This window comes from Amyelois transitella, chromosome 19, assembly GCF_032362555.1.
Source record: "Amyelois transitella isolate CPQ chromosome 19, ilAmyTran1.1, whole genome shotgun sequence".
Taxonomy (NCBI): Eukaryota; Metazoa; Arthropoda; class Insecta; order Lepidoptera; family Pyralidae; genus Amyelois; species Amyelois transitella.
In genome coordinates this window covers 1306411-1328165 of record NC_083522.1, presented here as the reverse complement: position 1 = coordinate 1328165, position 21755 = coordinate 1306411, and the positions used below count along the sequence as shown (strand labels likewise).

The following is a 21755-nucleotide window of genomic DNA, read 5'->3' as shown; positions in this document are numbered from 1 at the left end:
ATGTCAATCTCAATTGATCGTTCCAATTTTGAGGCACAAACAAATGATAGCACAGTGACAAGATAAATTAATATAATGACTTTAACAATAACAAACAATCCTTTCAAGTTCGTGGTTTTGCCGAGTGTTGTTTAGTTTTTACGTGTCTATTATAATTAAAATGTATCGAAATTAGTAGTTAAGACAACTAAGATGAGCACTAACGCGCGGAGTAGGAACCAGGTGTATAGTGTTGGGAATTATCTCATGACCGGCAAAGTACTAGGGAAGGGACACTTTGCCAGAGTTGAAGAGGCGACGCACAGGATTATTGGGAAAAAGGTGAAATTAACAAATGTTTTTATTATACAATCTATATTATTTTACGTTTCCGAGGGATCCTCGCGTAGCGCTCCCATATATGTGCCTGACAAAATCCTCATTCGCCTAGTATCTAAGTATAAATACCTATACCTATATGGGACAAATTACACAGATTAAGTTAGTTTCGTACTTAGTAAGTTCGAAACTTGTGTTACGAGAAAGTAACTCAATTCTATATTAGGTAAATAATAAATACTTATGTAGATAAACATCCAAGATCCAGGCCAATTAGAAAAAGTTCGTTTCTCATCATGCCCTGGCCAGGAGTTGAATCCGGGACATCCGGTGTCACAGACAAGCGCACTACCGCTGCGCCACTGAGGCCGACAAGCTCCTAAGTATTTTCGATTGCGTTGTCGGCATAATGGTTATCTGTCAAATAAGTTTTTTTTTTACTTTCGGCGTTACACCTATATTGTTGTAGACATGCTGCTTGGTACAATTTTGGCAGCTGAAACTATAATACTAAATAGGAGAAGTTGGAATTGTTGTATAGGATATTATAGAATTAAATATAAGCCTATTATAGTTTTCACAGGAATCACGGGCAACAATTAGTACATATATGTATATATAATGACGCCATTCTCCCGAAGGGAAACGGCAGAGACTACGTCTTTGCACTTGCCACGATCCATGATGATCCATCCATTCATGACACACGTTTTGTGTATAATGTTTTTTTTTTTTAACTAGGTGGCTATAAAAATAATAGACCTGACATGTATAAAAGAGGAGTACGCTCGCCGCAATCTCCACCGCGAGCCGCGGGTGATGGCCAAGCTGCGACACCCCTGCATCGCCGCTCTCTACGAGACCATGATGGTGAGACCATAACACATACATACATACATAAAATCACGCCTCTTTCCCGGAGGGGTAGGCAGAGACTACCTACGTATTTCCTTCGCTTCATCCACATTCATAACTCTCTTCATGCAAGATCGGCTGTTTCGGGTAGGTACTTTTAACCTGACCTGACCCTTTACCAGGACGTCCTTAATTTGATCAAGATACGTTCGTCTAGGTCTTCCCACTCCAACCTTTCCCTCCACACTCTCCTTGTATATCTGCTTAGTCAACCTGCTTTCATTCATTCTCTCCACATGACCGAACCATCTTAACATAGGTACCCTTTTCTATTCCTGTAACTACATCTTCTTTCACATCACAACACCAAACTTCTAAATACATAAAAAAAATAAGGCTGATGATGAAATTTGAAGATCGGCCTTATATCGCGTACAGTTGAGATAAGAAATGATTTTTCAAAATTCAACCTCTAAAGGGATAAAAATGGGGGACAAAATAATATGAAGATACTGGCTGACACAACGTAAAGCCGTTGGGACTAGAGAGATATTAAATTTGGCTTTGCATATTGATTCCTAATGTGGGCTATGGGTGAATGGAATGAGGTATTTCCAAAATTCTCGCGGGATTTTTCGTGTCTAGCGGGCGTTCTCTAGTGTAGTAGCGTCAGTTCAAAAGAAGCGGTAGCACACTGCACTGCAATATTTTCTTCAATAACGTCAACCTCGCAATAATCCAAACTTACAATTTGAATAGAAATGTATACCAGATTACAGACCTGAATTAATTGCATATACTTAAATGAATATTCTAACTGATACCAAATTAGATGTATCATACATACATACATATGGTCACGTCTATATCCCTTGCGGGGTAGACAGAGCCAACAGTCTTGAAAAGACTGAATGACCACGTTCAGCTATTTGGCTTAATGGTAGAACTGAGGTTCAATAGCGACAGGTTGAATCCCAAGTTTGTACGCCTATCCCTTATTCGCCTTTTACGACATCCATGGGAAAGAGATGGAGCATGATGGAAAGTAATTAGATGTATCCTACATCTAATTTGGTATCAGTTTGGATAATCATGTATAAAATAAGTTTTGTATCTATCTATCTATCTAAAAAACGTAAGTATTTACCACAGCACGGCCCGCGCCTATACGTGGTGATGGAAGCGGCCGGTGGTGGCGACCTGTGCACCCACGTGTTGTCGCAGTCGGGTCGAGGCGGCGCCCGGGGCCTGCCCGAGGCGAGGGCGAGGTCCCTGGCCGCCCAGTTGGTGTCTGCCGTCAGACATATGCATTCACGTGGCGTTGTACACCGGTAAGTTTTTTTTTTTTTTTGTTTTCATTGTACGTATGTCTGTGATGCCTACCCGGGAACCCCCGGAAGATCAGCGCTGGCCGTGTAGCATATTGTTTACAGCCAGCATTATGCTGAGGGGGAGAGAAGCATACTACATGTTTGTTTTTGTACATATTTTTGTTTCCTTTTTTGTCTTTTTGTTATGGTGTTCTTTGAATAAATTCTTTTTACTTTTACTTTAAGTGAGGATATGCATGATTAGCATAAAGGCACATGGTCAAATCCCAACTCGGCTAAAGTACCGATGACTATTTTCGGAGTTATGCCCTGAGCACATCTGTTTGAATACTATAATGCTCATACATACATACATACATATAGTCACGTCTATATCCCTTGCGGGCTAGACAGAGCCAACAGTCTCGAAAATACTGACAGGCCACGTTCAGCTTTTTGGCTCGATGATGGAATTGAGATTCAAATAGTGACAGGTTGTAGCCCATCGCCAAAAAGAAGAATCCCAAGTTTATAAGCCTATCCCTTTGTCGCCTTTTACGACATCCACGGGAACGAGATGGAGTGGTCCTGTTCTTTTTTTTTTATTGGTGCCGGGAACCACACGGCATATGCTAAGTGCTCTTTCTGTGAGGGAAAACATCGTAAGGAAACCTGCACATTCAGGCAACTGGGTTTACCATGATCGAATATAAGTTGAGGTCAGATGGGCCGCTTCGTGTAAAACCTGACGGGGTACGACCTTGGGCAAGGAGCTAAGGTGCAAGGTACCGCGTTCTCCTCTCGTGGTGGGAATGTTACTAGGACTAGAGTCAGGAAGAGGTAAAAAAGAGTAAGTAGAATATGGGAACAGTGTTCTTGGAGTTTTGATTTCGATTTCAAATGTGTATTGGTTTCAGCTGTTAGGCTTGATGATAGAATTAAACAGCTGAACGTGGCCTTTCAGTCTTTCAGGACTGCTGGCTCTGTCTGGCAAGTGATAAAGACGTGATTATATATATGTATGTATGTATTGGTTTCATAGAATTTAGTTTCTAGGTTTGATTATTAAATTAAAAAAAATATTATTTTTACAGTGACCTCAAAATGGAGAACATAATGTTGGACAGTTCCAAGCAGTACATAAAAATTGTTGGTAAGTTTCCTCTTACTTATATACAACTAGCGACCCGCCCCTGCTTCGCACGGGTAGCATTAGAAGATAAAAACCTTTCACAGAAAATCCTCTTTCCAATATTTCAAACACGGACGAAATCCGTCCACAACTTCCCGAGATAACACATAAGACAAATAAAATAGCGGGACTTTATAATATGTAGCGATGGAGTCGTGACGTTTTAACTACATTTTTCTTGTTTTTCATTCACCTAGCGTCAGTCCTGGTCGCGTCTCTCTGGAGAGGAGCCGGTCCGCTTACATCCTGATATATTTATAGATATTAATAAATATTCATGCCATAAAACCACAGGATAGCTTGGACACGAATGCCATGTATTTCAAAGATGCGCGCGCATGGGACGCCGCACCACAGATAAACAAGAACATAACAAGGAGTTTTTATAACATTTCAAACTTCTTTGAACATACATATATGTATATATCACATCCGCAAACGAAAAAAATTCACACCTGTCAACCAAACTCCTGTCTGTCATGGGATCAGTTGCCCAGAAAATTATGGCAACCATGTGCCTTTTGTGATTAGGAGATCCTCAGTAAAAGAATTTTTCATACGAACCAGTAGTTCCTGAGATTAGCGCGTTCAAACAAACAAACTCTTCAGCTTTATAATACTAGTATAGATATTGAGGAGTCCGATAGCCCAAACAAATGCTTTCATCTATCTATCTACATACATACATATGATCACGTCTATATCCCTTGCGGGGTAGACAGAGCCAACAGTCTTGAAAAGACTGAATGGCCACGTTCAGCTATTTGGCTCAACGATAGAACCGAGATTCAAATAGTGACAGGTTGCTAGCCCATCGCCTAAAAGAGGAATCCTAAGTTAATAAGCCTATCCCTTAGTCGCCTTTTACGACATCCATGGGAAAGAGATGGGGTGGTCCTATTCTTTTTTGTAATAGTGCCGGGAACCACACGGCACCTAATGAAATATTGCTTCTAATCTTGCTATCTATCTATAATGAAATATTGTTTTCAGATTTCGGCTTATCTAACATTTGGAGCGCAGGGGCTGCTTTGCGTACTCCGTGCGGTTCGCTGGAGTACGCTGCGCCGGAGTTGTTTGTCGACGGCAGACGTTACGGGCCCGAAGTGGACCTTTGGAGCATGTAAGTTTATCCAGCATACGAGTGGAACCAGTGAATAGAATATTTATTTGCTTTTGACTAGGGTTTACAAAAGGTATAAAACAAAACATATTTCCTCCTGGTCAGCCATGAATTATAGCATGCAAATATTGAATGCTGAGTCATGGCAATTAAATGGCTGGGCTTTTCTTCAGATTGTGTGGGGATGTAATTCATCAGAGAAGAATGCCTGTTACATCCTTTTTCGACTAACTGTAAAAAATGTATGTCGAGTTTTTTATAACAAACCAATAACTATCACCCAATTCAAATCTGTGTGTTTTAAACATACGATCATAAATTCACGTCATCATCCCTTATAGGGTAGACAGAGCCAACTGACTTAAAAAGCTATTTGGCATAATGATAGAATTGAGATTCAATTAGTGACAGGTTGCTAGTCCATCGCCTTAAAAAGAATCCCAAGTTTGTAAGTCTATCCCTTAGTCGCCTTTTACGACTTCCATGGGAAAGAGATGGAGTGGTCCTATTCTTTTTTGTATTGGTGCCGGGAACCAGACGGCACTGCCGGGAACCACACGGCACTAAGCTATACGGCTATGAATATTCATTCAATTTTTATCCCCAACAGAGGCGTGATCGTGTACGGAATGGTGACCGGTGGGCTGCCGTTCACGGGCGGAGACGGGGGCGACGGCAAGTCGCGTCCTCAGCTCCGGGCGGCCATAGCGCGGGGATTTACGAGGAAGCAACGCGCGGCGCTCGCTTGCGTCTCCTCTGGTAGATAAATAAATAAATATATACGGGACAAATTACACAGATTGAGTTAGCCTCGAAGTAAGTTCGAAACTTGTGTTACGAGATACTAACTCAACGATATTATATTTTATAACAAATACTTATATCTATAGATAACAAATCCTACTACTATTATAAAGGCGAAAGTTTGTATGGATGTATGGATGTTTGTTACTCTTTCACGCAAAAACTACTGAACCGATTACCATGAAATTTGGTATGTAGGTAGCTGAAGACCCAGAATAACACATAGGCTACTTTTTATCCCAGAGTTCCCGCGGGATTGATAGGGTTTCCATGCGGACGAAGTCGCGGGCGGCCTCTAGTAAATAAATAAATATATACGGGACAAATTACACTGATTGAGTAAGCCTCAAAGTAAGTTCGAGACTTGTGTTACGAGATACTAACTCAACGATATTATATTTTATAATAAATACTTATATAGATAAACATCCAAGACCCAGGCCAATCTGAAAAAGTTCTTTTTTCATCATGCCCTGCCCGGGATTCGAACCCGGGACCTCCGGTGTCACAGACAAGCGTATAACCGCTGCGCCACAGAGGGCATCAAACCATTTACCAATGACTATTTTCAAAGTTGTGTACATTAGTTTGTATACTAACCGATGCTCTTACGGTGAGGTATAAAATCGTGTGGAAACCTGCACATCCAGTCACAGGTTCAAAACCCACCATCAACACCATGTACCAATGACTATTTTCAAAGTTGTGTACATTAGTTTGTATACTAACCGATGCTCTTACGGTGAGGGATAACATCGTGTGGAAACCTGCACATTCAGGCAAGTGGATGTGTAACCATGATCGATCCAATACGGGTTAGATTCACATACATACATACATATGGTCACGTCTATATCCCTTGTGGGCTAGACAGAGCCAACAGTCTTGAAAAGACTGAATGACCACGTTTAGCTATTTGGCTTAATGATAGAATTGAGATTCAAATAGTGATAGGTTGCTAGCCCATCGCCTAAAAAGAATTCCAAGTTTGTAAGTCCCTATCCCTTAGTCGCCTTTTACGACATCCATGGGAAAGAGATGGAGTAGTCCTATTTTTTTTTGTTTAGCTGCACCACACGGCACGGCATCACCGGTTAGATTCCCCTGATAAGATGGCAGAGGTCTGATGGGGGTCGCTTCGTGTATAAACCTGACTCACCAAGCATCCATGGTCAAAGGCAGGTCCCGGGTCGAAAAAAGGAAATATTTCATGGGCTCATCTTCAGAATGGTGAGGGATGCAACCGGGACTAAAGCCAGGAGGAAAAACTAACGCTTACAACAGCTCATACGTTTTGTTCAGAGGCAGCTCGTACCAGTATAAAAATATAACATACAAACATACATATAGTCACGTCTATATCCCTTGTGGGGTAGACAGAGCCAACAGTCTTGAAAAGACTGATAGACCACGTTTAGCTATTTGGTTTAATGATCAAATAGTGACAGGTTGCTAGCCCATCGCCAAAAAGAGGAATACCAAGTTTATAAGCCTATCCCATAGTCGCCTTTTACGACATCCATGGGAACGAGATGGAGTGGTCCGTATTCTTTTATTTATTGGTACCGGGAACCACACGGCAGATAGGTATAAAAACGAACAAATTTTTTTAAATAAAGACACAATTTATTCGATTGAAAAGATGCAAAAACAATTAGTTACTTCGAGTACATTAAATAAAGGTCACTTTAACATTTCGAAACCTTAGTGAAACATAATAATATAACAACAGAAACATATGTTTTGATGATGAATGAAACATTGGTGATTATAATTCAGAAATAATAATGACAGAGGTGGGTTAGTTTCCTTACGAGGTTGTGGAGGTCAGACGGGAGTAGGTTTGTGTAAAAAGTTTTTACTACATACATATAATCACGTCTGTATCCCTAGACTGAGCCAACAGTCTTGAAAAGACTGATGAGGGCCACGTTCAGCTGTTTGGCTTATAAATATATATATATATTTATTTATAAGCCAAACAGCTATATATAAATAAATATATATTTCGGCAACGCTAGTTCTCATTGTCGAATGATTTGACACACACTGAGTATGGAATCTGTTTTTTAGCAATACTAACCATATGTGCAGCTCTCTCACTTCTTAGAAGTATAACAAGGACAGGAAACTTAAATAAAATAAAAAAATATATTTACAATTAACAATATTTTCAGTCCTTTACAACACTTAGGCTTTGTTTTGATTGCGCTTGGGTTTGTCTGAAGATTACCTGAAAAGGAAACATTATTCTTTGAATATGTATCTATACTAATATTATAAAGCTGACGAGTTTGTTTGTTTGAACGCGCAAATCTCAGGTACTACTGGTTCGAATTGAGGAAGGCTTTAGGCTATATGTAGCATCACATTAAAACTATAAGAAGCAAAGAAATAATGGAAAATGTAAAAAAAAAATGGGGAAAAATTATTCAATTTTGAGGGCTTCAATGATGCCCAAAATAACTATTCCACGCGGACGAAGTCGCAGGCATACCCAGTCTATTTATAAAATACCCTACGCAAGTTTTTTTTTATTTCGGGTGTGTCAAATTATCTGTGGTTATCGAGCCTAGATATAATAAAGGTCTACTTTAAATGCACGTTTAATACCTGTATTGTTTATAAACAGTTTAATGCAACTTGGGATTCTTCTTGGGCGATGGGCTAGCAAACTGTCACTATTTGAATCTCAATTCTATCATTAAGCCAAACCGCCGAACGTGGCCTATCAGTATTTTCAAGATTGTTGCTTCTGTCTACCCCGCGAGGGATAAAAACGTGACATACGTATGTATATAAATATATAGTATAATGAAACGCGAATGTTTTAAATCAGTTGTAGCCATTTTGTATGTCAGAATGCAAGACCTTCATCCAACAACTCCTAGAGCCTGACGTGGAACAGCGAATGAAGATCGAGGAGGCTGCGCGGCACCGCTGGATCAAGAAGCCGGGCATGCGCATGAAGACTCACCCCCTGGGCGCCGTCGACCCTAAGGCCAATAGAGAGGTAACTGCTAAGTAAGGATAGGACCCTGGGCTCTGAAGCAATATGGCAACAAGGAGGTGAGAGGCTGCGCTGGATCAAGAAGCCGGGCATGCGCATGAAGACTCACCCCCTGGGCGCCGTCGACCCTAAGGCCAATAGAGAGGTAACTGCTAAGTAAGGATAGGACCCTGGGCTCTGAAGCAATATGGCAACAAGGAGGTGAGAGGCTGCGCTGGATCAAGAAGCCGGGCATGCGCAGGAAGACTCACCCCCTGGGCGCCGTCGACCCTAAGGCCAATAGAGAGGTAACTGCTAATTTAGGATAGGTTCCTGGGCTCTGAAGCAATATGGCAACAAGGAGGTGAGAGGCTGCGCTGGATCAAGAAGCCGGGCATGCGCAGGAAGACTCACCCCCTGGGCGCCGTCGACCCTAAGGCCAATAGAGAGGTAACTGCTAATTTAGGATAGGTTCCTGGGCTCTGAAGCAATATGGCAACAAGGAGGTGAGAGGCTGCGCTGGATCAAGAAGCCGGGCATGCGCAGGAAGACTCACCCCCTGGGCGCCGTCGACCCTAAGGCCAATAGAGAGGTAACTGCTAAGTAAGGATAGGACCCTGGGCTCTGAAGCAATAGGCAACAAGGAGGTGAGAGGCTGCGCTGGATCAAGAAGCCGGGCATGCGCATGAAGACTCACCCCCTGGGCGCCGTCGACCCTAAGGCCAATAGAGAGGTAACTGCTAAGTTAGGATAGGACCTTGGGCTCTGAAGCAATATGGCAACAAGGAGGTGAGAGGCTGCGCTGGATCAAGAAGCCGGGCATGCGCATGAAGACTCACCCCCTGGGCGCCGTCGACCCTAAGGCCAATAGAGAGGTAACTGCTAAGTTAGGATAGGACCTTGGGCTCTGAAGCAATATGGCAACAAGGAGGTGAGAGGCTGCGCTGGATCAAGAAGCCGGGCATGCGCATGAAGATTCACCCCCTGGGCGCCGTCGACCCTAAGGCCAATAGAGAGGGAACTGCTAATTTAGGATGGAACTCGGCATCTGAAGCAATATGGCAACAAGGAGGTGAGAGGCTGCGCTGGATCAAGAAGCCGGGCATGCGCATGAAGACTCACCCCCTGGGCGCCGTCGATCCTAAGGCCAATAAAGAGGTAACTCCCAGGTTAAGTAGGACCTTGGCATCTAAAGCAACAACGTTACAAGTAGAATTTATTGCCAAATTAGAGAACCGCTACAAGCGAATGAATGTGGCGATTTCTGCGAATGAGGTCCTTGATCTTGGTCATCATTATGATGAGGAGGAGTGGACCCCAGGCTCCGAGGCTTAATGGCAGAAGATGCAATTGGGAACACGCCAAAATGAGAGAGAGCGAGTGGATCCAGGATTTTATTCGAGGGAAATCGTAGCTGGTTAAAAATTACGAAAGTCTCTTAATCGTACTGGTTCCTACTACGTTCAATAAAAACTTGTCCATCATGCAGATATACAAACAAATCGCCGAGCTGAGCGGCCGTACTGTGATAGACGTCATTGCCGAAGTAAAAGCTGATCCGTTCGGCGCCATCGCTGGCATTTACAACATCAAGACTCACCTGCACCAAACTCAGGTGCCTGGCGACCTGTTGTGGTCCGCCAACATGATTGAACCACGCCCCATTTCCCCACCGGAGTATCAAGCGAAAGACCACTCTGTGCCGCCAATAACTAAGCCCATTTTGCGACGAAGCACCTCGCCTCAAAAGGCTGCCAAGCCGAAATTGGAGCCCCCCAAAATAGTGAATCGTGTGCTCAACCCAGCTATACCGAAGCCAGTTAAGCAAGAGCAAAAACCTGTGATAAAGCGACCGCCACATGTGGTCCTCTCGCGACCTCCGACAGCGTTTTGCGATAAGAAGCCAGTTTTTAAGATGAACGACTATGGGGACTGTTTCGACCCTCGCCTCCCCAGTATAACTGAGCATTCCAGTACAGACGTGAACGAGCCGAGGAACGCGAGGCGGTACACCAGGACCTCGTGCATGAGGAGTGTCCCGGCGGAAGAGGAGAAACGCCTGAGCAGCTGCCCGGCCAGGGGGGATGTGAAGAGGACGGAGTTTTATAGGAGGGCCGGCGATGGGCTGCCAAGGTATTTATGTCTTAGATTCATGTTCATGTACAGTTACCATTATTATATTAAATTTCTGTGCATATGTAAAAATCATGTGTGGGGAACGTTGCAACTGGGAACCCTGGGCTATGTAAAAAACCCTGTTCAAATGAGAATGACTTTGTAATACCTAAAATCCCTGGAGCGTGGTCGTTGGCGGACTCTGGAGTTTGTAAGATGACGTAACGGGTACATCGCTAACGGGGCTGATATTGGAATCTGTTATATTTGCATACATACATACATATGATCACGTCTATATCCCTTGCTTGGTAGACAGAGCCAGCAATCTTGAAAAGACTTATAAACCACGTTCAGCTTTTTGGCTTGATGATAGAATTGAGATTCAAATAGTGACAGGTTGCTAGCCCATCGCCTAATGTGATATTTGCAGTTAGAAAAATGACAGTGGAATGAACGCTGAATGTTTTGTTGACAGCTGGAGGGCGACAGGCGTAGTGTCGCCTCCCACCAGAATACTGCTGCAGAATACCGCGACCACGATCAAGCGAGCTTCGCTGGGGTATGTTGTTTATTTTGACCAAAGCATTTATTTATTTTGGATGACCTACAGCGAGTTTTACAATCACTAATAGCCTATATACATTTAAGAGCCAATTACAGGTCTTCATATATCATATATATATATATAAACTGTTTTCATTAGTGAAGACCTGTAATTGGCTCTTAAATGTATATAGGCTATTAGTGATTGTAAAACTCGCTGTAGGTATATACGAGTATGTATATATTGCACCAGTTAAAAAAAATTATAACATTGAAGCGAATGCTTAATTGCATTTATACTATGAATAATTAAAGACTTAAAGAAGATAAAAATATTAATCACTAAATAATTTTTCATACAAGAAAGAAACGTTATTAAGACGTATTTAGACACGGTATTAAAACGTTTTGAACGCAGGTTTAGTATTGAAATGAAAAATGTATAGATAAATGTACGTATAATGTTCGCAGGAACATAGTCAGCCCGCATTCGTCTTCAAACAGTCATTGTAAGAGCGAGAGAGCTATGCCGGTAAGTTTTTGCCTTTTTAATCGCAGGTTTTTTCCCGCTCTGTCATATGCCACATTTATTTCATAGAAGAGGCCGCCCGCGACTTCGTCCGCGTGGAAACCCAATCATAACGTAACAATCGGTACCGCGGGAACTCCGGGATAAAAAGTGGCCTATATGTTATTCTGGGTCTTCAGCTATCTACCTACATACCAAATTTCATTGTAATCGATTTATGTTTATCGGTAGTTTTGGCGTGAAAGAGTAACAAACATCCATACTGACATCCCGACATACATACTTTCGCATTTATAACATTAGTAGGATGTTTATATCTCTCAAATAATCTGAATCCGATCATAAAGCCATACAGCCGAACGTAGCCTGTCAGTCATGGCTCTGTCTACCCCGCAAGGGATATGGACGTGACTTTATGTATGTATGTTTGTTCGTTTGCTTGTTTGTTTGCCGATTATCTCGCGTTTCGCTGAACCGATTTTGATGCGGTTTTCAGATATTTTTTTTGTCAGAAATGCAGTTTTGAATGTAACATGTACTCCACCAGGTGGGCTGGTTCACTTCCCGGTCCAAGGACACCACTACTCCGCACCTGCAGAGGCTCCGAAGAACCGCCCCCATGAAGTGACGTCACATTTTGGAAGATTTACAAACTTTTTGTTGAAACTCTTTTTTTTTTTTTCGTACCATAATTGTAATCTTAAGCGAATAAAAAGATGAGAATGTTACACACAACGATTATATGTTAGACATGTTTTTGTACGCGTTCTACATTTTGTTAGTTTTACATTTTTAGATGCAAGCTAAATAATAATAGAGTGATACATTAATATTTTAATATTTTATTGACATGATCTAGTTACTGAAACAATATATACATTCGTTTATATCCCTTGTGGGGTAGACAGAGTCAAAAGTCTTGAAAACACTGAATATGCTATGTTCAGCTATTTGGCTTAATGATAGAATTGACATTCAAATAGTGACAGGTTGCTAGCCCATCGCCTAAAAAATAATACTGAAACAATGTCGTAAAAAAACTCTTCAGCCTTTAAACTATCGCTGTCTCGTTTCGCGTCATAATAAAAACCGAAACGGCGATAGAAACGGCGTCGCGCGTGCCATGCTACGGATTCAACTTTGTAATTCAGATTGCCCAAAAACATTTCAATAAAACCACTTAAATAATTCACAACTGAAAAGAAATTATCCTAATTCCGTATGTAAGTTGACGAACGGCTTAACGTTATAAGGGAATTGGCCTGTGCCTATATTACATACATACATAATCACGTATGTACATATATACGTGGTCAGTACGTGTATCAGTGTTGCGGGGTCGGCGATGGCGGCCAGGCGCACGTACGTGTGTCAGTGTCGCGGCATGAGCGCGGGGTCGGCGATGGCGGCCAGGCGCACGTACGTGTGTCAGTGTCGCGGCATGAGCGCGGGGTCGGCGATGGCGGCCAGGCGCACGTACGTGTGTCAGTGTCGCGGCATGAGCGCGGGGTCGGCGATGGCGGCCAGGCGCACGTACGTGTGTCAGTGTCGCGGCATGAGCGCGGGGTCGGCGATGGCGGCCAGGCGCACGTACGCGTGTCAGTGTCGCGGCATGAGCGCGGGGTCGGCGATGGCGGCCAGGCGCACGTACGTGTGTCAGTGTCGCGGCATGAGCGCGGGGTCGGCGATGGCGGCCAGGCGCACGTACGTGTGTCAGTGTCGCGGCATGAGCGCGGGGTCGGCGATGGCGGCCAGGCGCACGTACGTGTGTCAGTGTCGCGGCATGAGCGCGGGGTCGGCGATGGCGGCCAGGCGCACGTACGTGTGTCAGTGTCGCGGCATGAGCGCGGGGTCGGCGATGGCGGCCAGGCGCACGTACGTGTGTCAGTGTCGCGGCATGAGCGCGGGGTCGGCGATGGCGGCCAGGCGCACGTACGTGTGTCAGTGTCGCGGCATGAGCGCGGGGTCGGCGATGGCGGCCAGGCGCACGTACGTGTGTCAGTGTCGCGGCATGAGCGCGGGGTCGGCGATGGCGGCCAGGCGCACGTACGTGTGTCAGTGTCGCGGCATGAGCGCGGGGTCGGCGATGGCGGCCAGGCGCACGTACGTGTGTCAGTGTCGCGGCATGAGCGCGGGGTCGGCGATGGCGGCCAGGCGCACGTACGTGTGTCAGTGTCGCGGCATGAGCGCGGGGTCGGCGATGGCGGCCAGGCGCACGTACGTGTGTCAGTGTCGCGGCATGAGCGCGGGGTCGGCGATGGCGGCCAGGCGCACGTACGTGTGTCAGTGTCGCGGCATGAGCGCGGGGTCGGCGATGGCGGCCAGGCGCACGTACGTGTGTCAGTGTCGCGGCATGAGCGCGGGGTCGGCGATGGCGGCCAGGCGCACGTACGCGGTGGAGGCGCGGCCCGGGGCGCCCGCGGCCGCGCCCGCCGACGACTCGTTCTTGAACACCGCCACGCATTTCCATTGGTTCAGGTATTGCACTGGAATGGAAAGATCAAAAAAAAAAAATCAAAAATCAAAATTCGTTTATTCAGTAAAACAGTTTTACAAAGCCAGTTGTTGAGGCCCTCTAGTAAGTATAGAATACTCGTGTCAGAGGACCTCGCTGCTAGCGCATCGCCTAAAAGAGGACCAAGAATACAGAAGCCTATTCTTTTACGACATCCCTGGGAAAGAGCAATTTATTATCTGGTGAAATTTTGTAACCAGTAAGCCACGGGTTAAAGTTAGTAACGCTATAAAAATATACATCTTGACCATATAGACGGCCTCTGTGGCGCAGGCTCCCGGGTTCGAATCCCGGCCAGGGCCTAATGAGAAAATGACTTTTTCTGATTGATTCTCAACTTCTTGTCTTGGATGTTTATCTATATAAGTATTTATTATAAAATATATTTAGTAACGTTGAGTTAATATCTCGTAACACAAGTCTCGTACTTACTTCGAGGCTAACTCAATCTGTGTAATTTGTCCCGTATATATTTATTTATAGTTAGCCGCACATGTGATTACATTTTATGGCAACCGATCCGACACTGGTCCCGGCCTAAAGTTGCTTAACCTATCACTCACTCCTCCACAGCCATATACGGATTTTTCGGCGACCCATCCAACCCTGGTCCACAAAAAAATTGCTTAACCTGCGTTACTCACTTTTCCACAACCTGACGCAGCAGTCGTCTCCGGAAGAGGCTGCCTAAAGCTGCTTAACCTATGACTCACACCTCCACAGCCATATACGTATTTTTCGGCGACCCATCCAACCCTGGTCCACAATAAAATTGCTTAACCTGCGTTACTCACTTTTCCACAACCTGACGCAGCAGTCGTCTCCGGAAGAGGCTGCCTAAAGCTGCTTAACCTATGACTCACACCTCCACAGCCATATACGTATTTTTCGGCGACCCATCCAACCCTGGTCCACAATAAAATTGCTTAACCTGCGTTACTCACTTTTCCACAACCTGACGCAGCAGTCATCTCCGGAAGAGGCTGCCTAAAGCTGCTTAACCTATGACTCACAACTCCACAGCATTATACGTATTTTTCGGCGACCCATCCAACCCTGGTCCACAATAAAATTGCTTAACCTGCGTTACTCACTTTTCCACAACCTGACGCAGCAGTCGTCTCCGGAAGAGGCTGCCTAAAGCTGCTTAACCTATGGCTCACTCCTCCACAGTATTATACGGATTTTTCGGCGACCCATCCAACCCTGGTCCACAATAAAATTGCTTAACCTGCGTTACTCACTTTTCCACAACCTGACGCAGCAGTCGTCTCCGGAAGAGGCTGCCTAAAGCTGCTTAACCTATGACTCACAACTCCACAGTATTATACGGATTTTTCGGCGACCCATCCAACTTTGGTCCACAATAAAATTGCTTAACCTGCGTTACTCACTTTTCCACAACCTGACGCAGCAGTCGTCTCCGGAAGAGGCTGCCTAAAGCTGCTTAACCTATGACTCACACCTCCACAGCCATATGCGTATTTTTCGGCGACCCATCCAACTCTGGTCCACAAAAAAATTGCTTAACCTGCGTTACTCACTTTTCCACAATCTGACGCAGCAGTCGTCCCCGGAAGAGGCCAGCAATGTCCCGGTCACGTTCCAAGAGACTCGCCACACGCATGAGTAGTGGTCTTCGAACGCTGCCAACACTTCGGTCTTGAAACGCACTCCGCAACCGTTGTTTGATGCGTTCGAATCTCTGAAACGATTACATACATACACATATAATTATGTCTGCCGTGTGGTTCCCGGCACCAATACAAAAAAGAATAGGACCACTCCATCTCTTTCCCATGGCTGTCGTAAAAGGCGACTAAGGGGTAGGCTTATAAACTTGAGATTCTTCTTTCAGGCGATGGGCTAGCAACCTGTCACTATTTGAATCTCAATCTGATATTAAAGCCAAATAGCTGAACGTGGCCTATCAGTCTTTACAAGACTGTAGGCTCTGTCTACCCCGCAAGGGATATAGACGTGATTATATGTATGTATGTATGTATAATTATGTCTATATCACCTTCGGGGTAGACTGAAGCAATAGTCTAGAAAAGACAGAATGGCCAGTTTAAAAATAAGATAAAATAATAAAGTACCCGAAATCGCCGAGCTTGCATGAAGAGAGTTATGAATGTGGATGAAGCAAAAGAAATATGCAGAGATCGTGGCAATTGGAAAGAGGTAGTCTCTGCCTACCTCTCCGGGAAAGAGGCGTGATTTTATGTATGTATGTATATCCCTTGCGGGGTAGACTGAAGCAACAGTCTGGAAAAGACAGAATGGCCAGTTTAAAAATAAGATAAAATGAGAGTGCCGTGCAGTCGCGGACGGATGTATGTATGTATGTATGTATAAAATGAGAGAACTCACGTGACCGGTTCAATTTTGATAATCCTAACATCTTTGGTGGCCACTGCTAACAAATGGAAAGATCTTCCTAAGTTGGGGGCGAAGGCTATGTCGTTAACTGGCTCCTGTACCGACGACAGGACGTCGGTTCGAGTCCAGCGCCGGGACGCGTCGCTGTATCTGTTGGGATAACAAAAACATCACGTCTTCAAACCTTGTGGGGTAGACAGAACCGAATTATACTATCATATTATTCCTCCTTATTATTCCTTATACCGAATTATATTATTCGTCTGTGGCGCAGCGGTAGTGCGCTTGTCTGTGTTACCGGAGGTCCCGGGTCCGAATCCCGGCCAGGGCATGATGAGAAACGATCTTTCTCTGATTGGCCTGGGTCTTGGATGTTTATCTATATAAGTATTTATTATAAAATATAGTATCGTTGAGTTAGTACCTCGTAACACAAGTCACGAACATACTTCGAGGCTAACTCAATCTGTGTAATTTGTCCCGTATATATATATTTTAATTTTATTTCATTTATCATTTATATATATAAAAGCTAATCACAAAATATGTTTAGAATTGAGATTCGAATAGTGACAGGTTGCTAGACCACCGCCTGAAAGGAGAATTACAAGTTTATAAGTCTATTAAATTAAGGACGTCCTGGCAAAGGGTCAGGTCAAGATTACCCGAAACCGCCGAGCTTGCATGAAGAGTTATTAACGTGGATGAGGCGAAGGAAGTATGCAGAGATCCTGGCATGTGGAAAGATGTAGTCTCTGCCTACCCCTCCGGGAAAAAGACGCGATTTTATGTATACATGTATGTATGTATAAGCTTATTTAGTCCTTATTAGACGTTTAAGTTTAATTCAAGTCATTAAGAAAATTAGCCGTGTGGTTCCCGGCACTAATACAAACAAGAATAGGACCACTCCATTTCTTTCCCATAGATGTCGTAAAAGGCGACTAAGGGATAGGCTTACAAACTTGGATTCTTTTTTAGGCGATGGGCTAGCAACCTGTTACTATTTGAATCTCAATTATATCATTAAGCCAAACAGCTGAACGTGGTCATTCAGTCTTTTCGAGACTGTTGGCACTGTCTACCCCGCAAGGGACATAGACGTGAACATATGTATGTAAGTTCAATTCTGGCTGGAAAACTTACTCGTATATGAAGACTTTTCCGTTACAAGAGGTGCTTTTGTCTGTCTGTACGCTGACCACAGCGTTTGTTGTGTTCGGTTCATCGCTGCCCACTGCCAGCATTGGGGGGTTTACTCTGAAATAAAAATAATATTAATGTACTAGAGGCCGCCCGCGACTTCGTCCGCATGGAAACCCTATCAATCCCGCGGGAACTCTGGGATTAAAAAGTAGCCTATGTGTTATTCTGGGTCTTCAGCTACCTACATACCAAATTTCATGGTAATCGGTTCAGTAGTTTTTGCGTGAAAGAGTAACAAACATCCATACATCCATACAAACTTTCGCCTTTATAATAGTAGTAGGATATTTCTATTGAAATAAGTAGCACGTCTACATCCCTTGCGGGGTAGACAGAGCCAACAGTCTTGAAAATACTGATAGGCCACGTTCAGCTGTGTGGCTTACAGATTGAATTGAGATTCATATAAAGTGACAGGTTGCTAGACCGTCGTATAAAAGAATAATCCCGAGTTTATAAGCCTATCCTTTAGCCGCCTTTTACGACATCCATGGGAAAGAGATGGAGTGGTCCTATTCTTTTTTTCTATTGGTGTCGGGAACCACACGGCACATGTAGCACCTTTGTACTACAATTACTGTATTGAATGCTCCTATATAATTTTGTGTACATAAATAAATACTTAGAAATTCTGTCTGTCCTCATGTTTATAACCGCATAACGCGAAAACTACTGCTCCGATTCGAATGAGGTTTTCTCTCATGTGTTAGGCCTGGTCAAACTGAACACTTGATCTACTATTAAAAAATTTCTCCTCCCATCTCTCTATACTAAAAAGGGTCAGCTTCTATGTACCTATTGAGAATGTCGGCAAACAAATACTAGCCTTTATCCAGCTAGTGTTAAATCTATACTAATATAATAAAGCTGAAGAGTTTGTTTGTTTGAAAGCGCTAATCTCAGGAACTACTGGTTCGAATTGAAAAATTCTTTTTGCGTTGAATAGACCATTTATCGAGGAAGGCTTTAGGTTATATAACATCACGCTGCAACTATTAGGAGCGATGAAATAATGGAGAATGTGAAAAAAAACGGGGGAAATTATTCATCTTTGAGGAAAATGCAAGGCAAGATGCAAAAATAACCATTCCACGCGGACGAAGTCGCAGGCCCGGCTAGTATTAAATACTTACTTTGACAGGGAAGGGTTCCATGAGAGGCAACTGACTGAGACTTTTGTAGGAATCTCGTGCTGCAGAGTCCACTGCGCTAGATTCATCACGTCTGGTGCTTCGTAAATCCTGAAAATTACATTGTCATACTAAGAAAATGCTGGGGTGAAGTTTGTTACTGATTATTCTGCGCTGACACTATGGAAGCGGCAGTAAACTTAGTGTTAAGTTATTTATTTGACGTAAACTAGTGTTGTGACACCAAAAGATATCTCCGCAACGGATACAGACATGACATATACGGCCTCTGTGATATAGAAAACATATATGGCCTCTGTGGCGCAGCGGTAGTGCGCTTCTCTGTGACACACTTGGTTCCGGGTTCAAATCGTGGCTAGGGTATGATGAGAAATAAACTTTTTGTGATTGCTTGGGTCTTGGATGTTTTTATTATAAAATATAGTATTGTTGAAGAACTTCATCCTTGTGAAATATAGTAATTACGTATGTTGAGTTACGTATCTTGTAACACAAGTCTTGAACTGACTTTGAGGCTAACTCAATCTATGCAATCTCCGCAAGAGATGAAATACATAATGTTCCAAACATAAAAAAAAAATCAATCTCTAAAATACTATTATGGGGGTTGAAAGTTTGTATGAAATGAATCATAAATACTACCCGTGTGAAGCAGGGCGGGTTGCTAATACCTTATAATTCCATCAGCCGAGCATGTGACCAACAGCAGACCTAGATGTTTAGGCCCAAACTTGACATCCGTTACAGAAGTCCTGGAGTCAACGAGGTTGGATCGTTTCACCCATGTGCGGAGGCCTTTCTCTGAACCCATTGCGTTTGTGTCTCCTGTGGAAAAATTAACCAATGATCTTTTTTAACAATAGTGTCTCATAGTTGCGACTACAAGTGTAAGAATACAAAAAAGAAACTACTAGCACGAAAAGCCTTTGGGACCATAATGTCCACTTCCCAAAAAGAAATTTCTTCTTGTAAGATTCCTTCAGTCAATTGTTTTAAGAATTGGCTAGACAAACTTTAAAAATCTCCAAGCATCAAAATTCACACGCATCAGCTTAATGAGCTGCTAGTGTGTTTAAAGTATATATAATAATAATGACAGCATGTAATATTTTGATTGGAGGAGAAAAAGTTGAGCAAGTGAAAGAGTTTGTATATCTAGGATCAAAGTTTACATCAGATGGCAAGTGTGATAGTGATATTGAAAGGAGAGTGAACACAGGGAACATGGTGAATGGAGCTTTGCATGCCTTTATGAGCAGTCAGAAACTATCCAAAAAGGCTCGACTGGCTGTGCATAGGGGCGTGTTGGTCCCGACATTAATGTATGGGAGTGAAAGTTGGGTATGGCAAAAGAAGCACAAAAGCAGAATAAATGCAGTGGAAATAAGAGCGTTAAGGAGTATGTTGGGTGTGAAATTGAGTGACCAGATAAGGAACAGCGTGATAAGAGAATGGTACCCCTACGGGAAAGAGGCGTGATTTTATGTATGTATGTATGTATAATAATTCAACTGATCATATGATGGATTCCATACCAACTTCCTCCCAAATAGCAGCGGTTCTGTCGAAGGAGCATGTAGCAAGCACTTGTCCAAACTCCGGATGGGCCCAGGTGACCTTCCACACGGAGCCGTGGTGGGCCTTCCAGCTGCCTGTGAGCCTCCAGCCCCCCTTTCCATCTGTGTCCCACACCTGGAATATGTTTATTTTTATTGAATAACCTTAATAAAATAGACATAAGGCAATAGAGCTTGTATGAAGAGAGTTATGAATGTGGATGAAGCGAAGGAAGTATGCAGAGATCGTGGCAAGTGGAAAGAGGTAGTCTCTGCCTACCCCTCTGGGAAAGAGGCGTGATTTTATGTATGTATAAGGCAATAGAAATGCCACATTGTACATAAATGATGTGTCGTTGTAACAGTATAAGGTACAAGCCAAGACCAAATGCAAGATCCAAGTTGATATTTAGAGTCTTATTAGATTTTAGGTTTACCCACATAATAGAGTGGAAGTTTATCTAATATTACCAAATAACAAGTAACTAAGGGAAATAACTATTTATAAAGAAAAAGAAACATGTTTTAATCATATAACCTGAACAAACCTTAACATACTGGTCGCTTGAACATGTAGCCATTCTCTCGCCGTAGAAATCGTATGCAACATCGTGAATAAGATCCTTGTGGTCTGCTTGTATGGTTTGTGATTCGAACATATTAGTAACAGTTAATTCTCCCATAATAGTAAAGTTTTAGATTTAAACAAAGTTGATAACACTCAGCGGCAAAATAACCAAACATTGATAAATGTCAATGTCATTTCTAAAATACGTTTCGTTATACGTATCTATGGCGCATGGCGCCATGGGTAACAATAACGAGGATTACACAGTTATATATTTTTAACATGGAAATATTCATTTAGCAGATACATACAGTAAAGGTAATAGCGCGGGACCACATGTGTCCTACCATCACTCACAATTTTATAATTTCGCCAAAGAGATAGAGAGAATAGAATTTCTTGAAACGACCTCCTGGGGACTTATTCACGAAAGTTAAAAGTTAAATATACATGTTCGGTTCTATGTTGTCCAGCATTATGTATATTCTGTCTTATTTAATATCTCATGTATTAAGTAAGTATTATCGGTTTAATGTTTCGCCTTACGGACAATCATTCTTAAGTTTAATGTGTCACATGTGAAACCGGGTTATGCA

General features: G+C 43.2%; 2 protein-coding genes across 3 annotated transcripts; one reads left to right on the top strand and one right to left on the bottom strand.

Moving 5' to 3' along the window:
• Positions 1-116: 116 nt before the first annotated feature.
• On the top strand, positions 117-12422 carry LOC106139701 (serine/threonine-protein kinase NIM1). Its single transcript, XM_060949645.1, has 11 exons — positions 117-321; positions 1060-1188; positions 2326-2504; positions 3578-3636; positions 4669-4798; positions 5409-5557; positions 8464-8615; positions 10081-10724; positions 11185-11268; positions 11724-11784; positions 12329-12422. Exons 1-11 carry the CDS (start codon positions 193-195, stop codon positions 12407-12409), a joined length of 1797 nt encoding a protein of 598 aa, XP_060805628.1. The 5' UTR covers positions 117-192; the 3' UTR covers positions 12410-12422.
• Positions 7221-21334, bottom strand: LOC106136562 (nucleoporin SEH1). Of its 2 annotated transcripts, none has more exons than XR_009657268.1 (9): positions 21140-21334; positions 20571-20727; positions 19707-19860; positions 19018-19125; positions 17825-17938; positions 16670-16828; positions 15841-16001; positions 13148-14267; positions 7221-7835 (listed from the first exon to the last, which is right to left on the bottom strand). XR_009657268.1 is itself a non-coding variant. In XM_060949644.1 (9 exons), the coding sequence occupies exons 1-8, from the start codon at positions 21272-21274 to the stop codon at positions 14122-14124; spliced, it is 1134 nt and encodes a 377-aa protein (XP_060805627.1). In that variant the 5' UTR covers positions 21275-21334; the 3' UTR covers positions 7223-7835; positions 14117-14121. The 2 variants fall into 2 exon arrangements, 1 of the variants encoding a protein (XP_060805627.1); XM_060949644.1 differs by having other exon boundaries at positions 7223-7835; positions 14117-14267.
• Between the last annotated feature and the right edge of the window lie 421 nt (positions 21335-21755).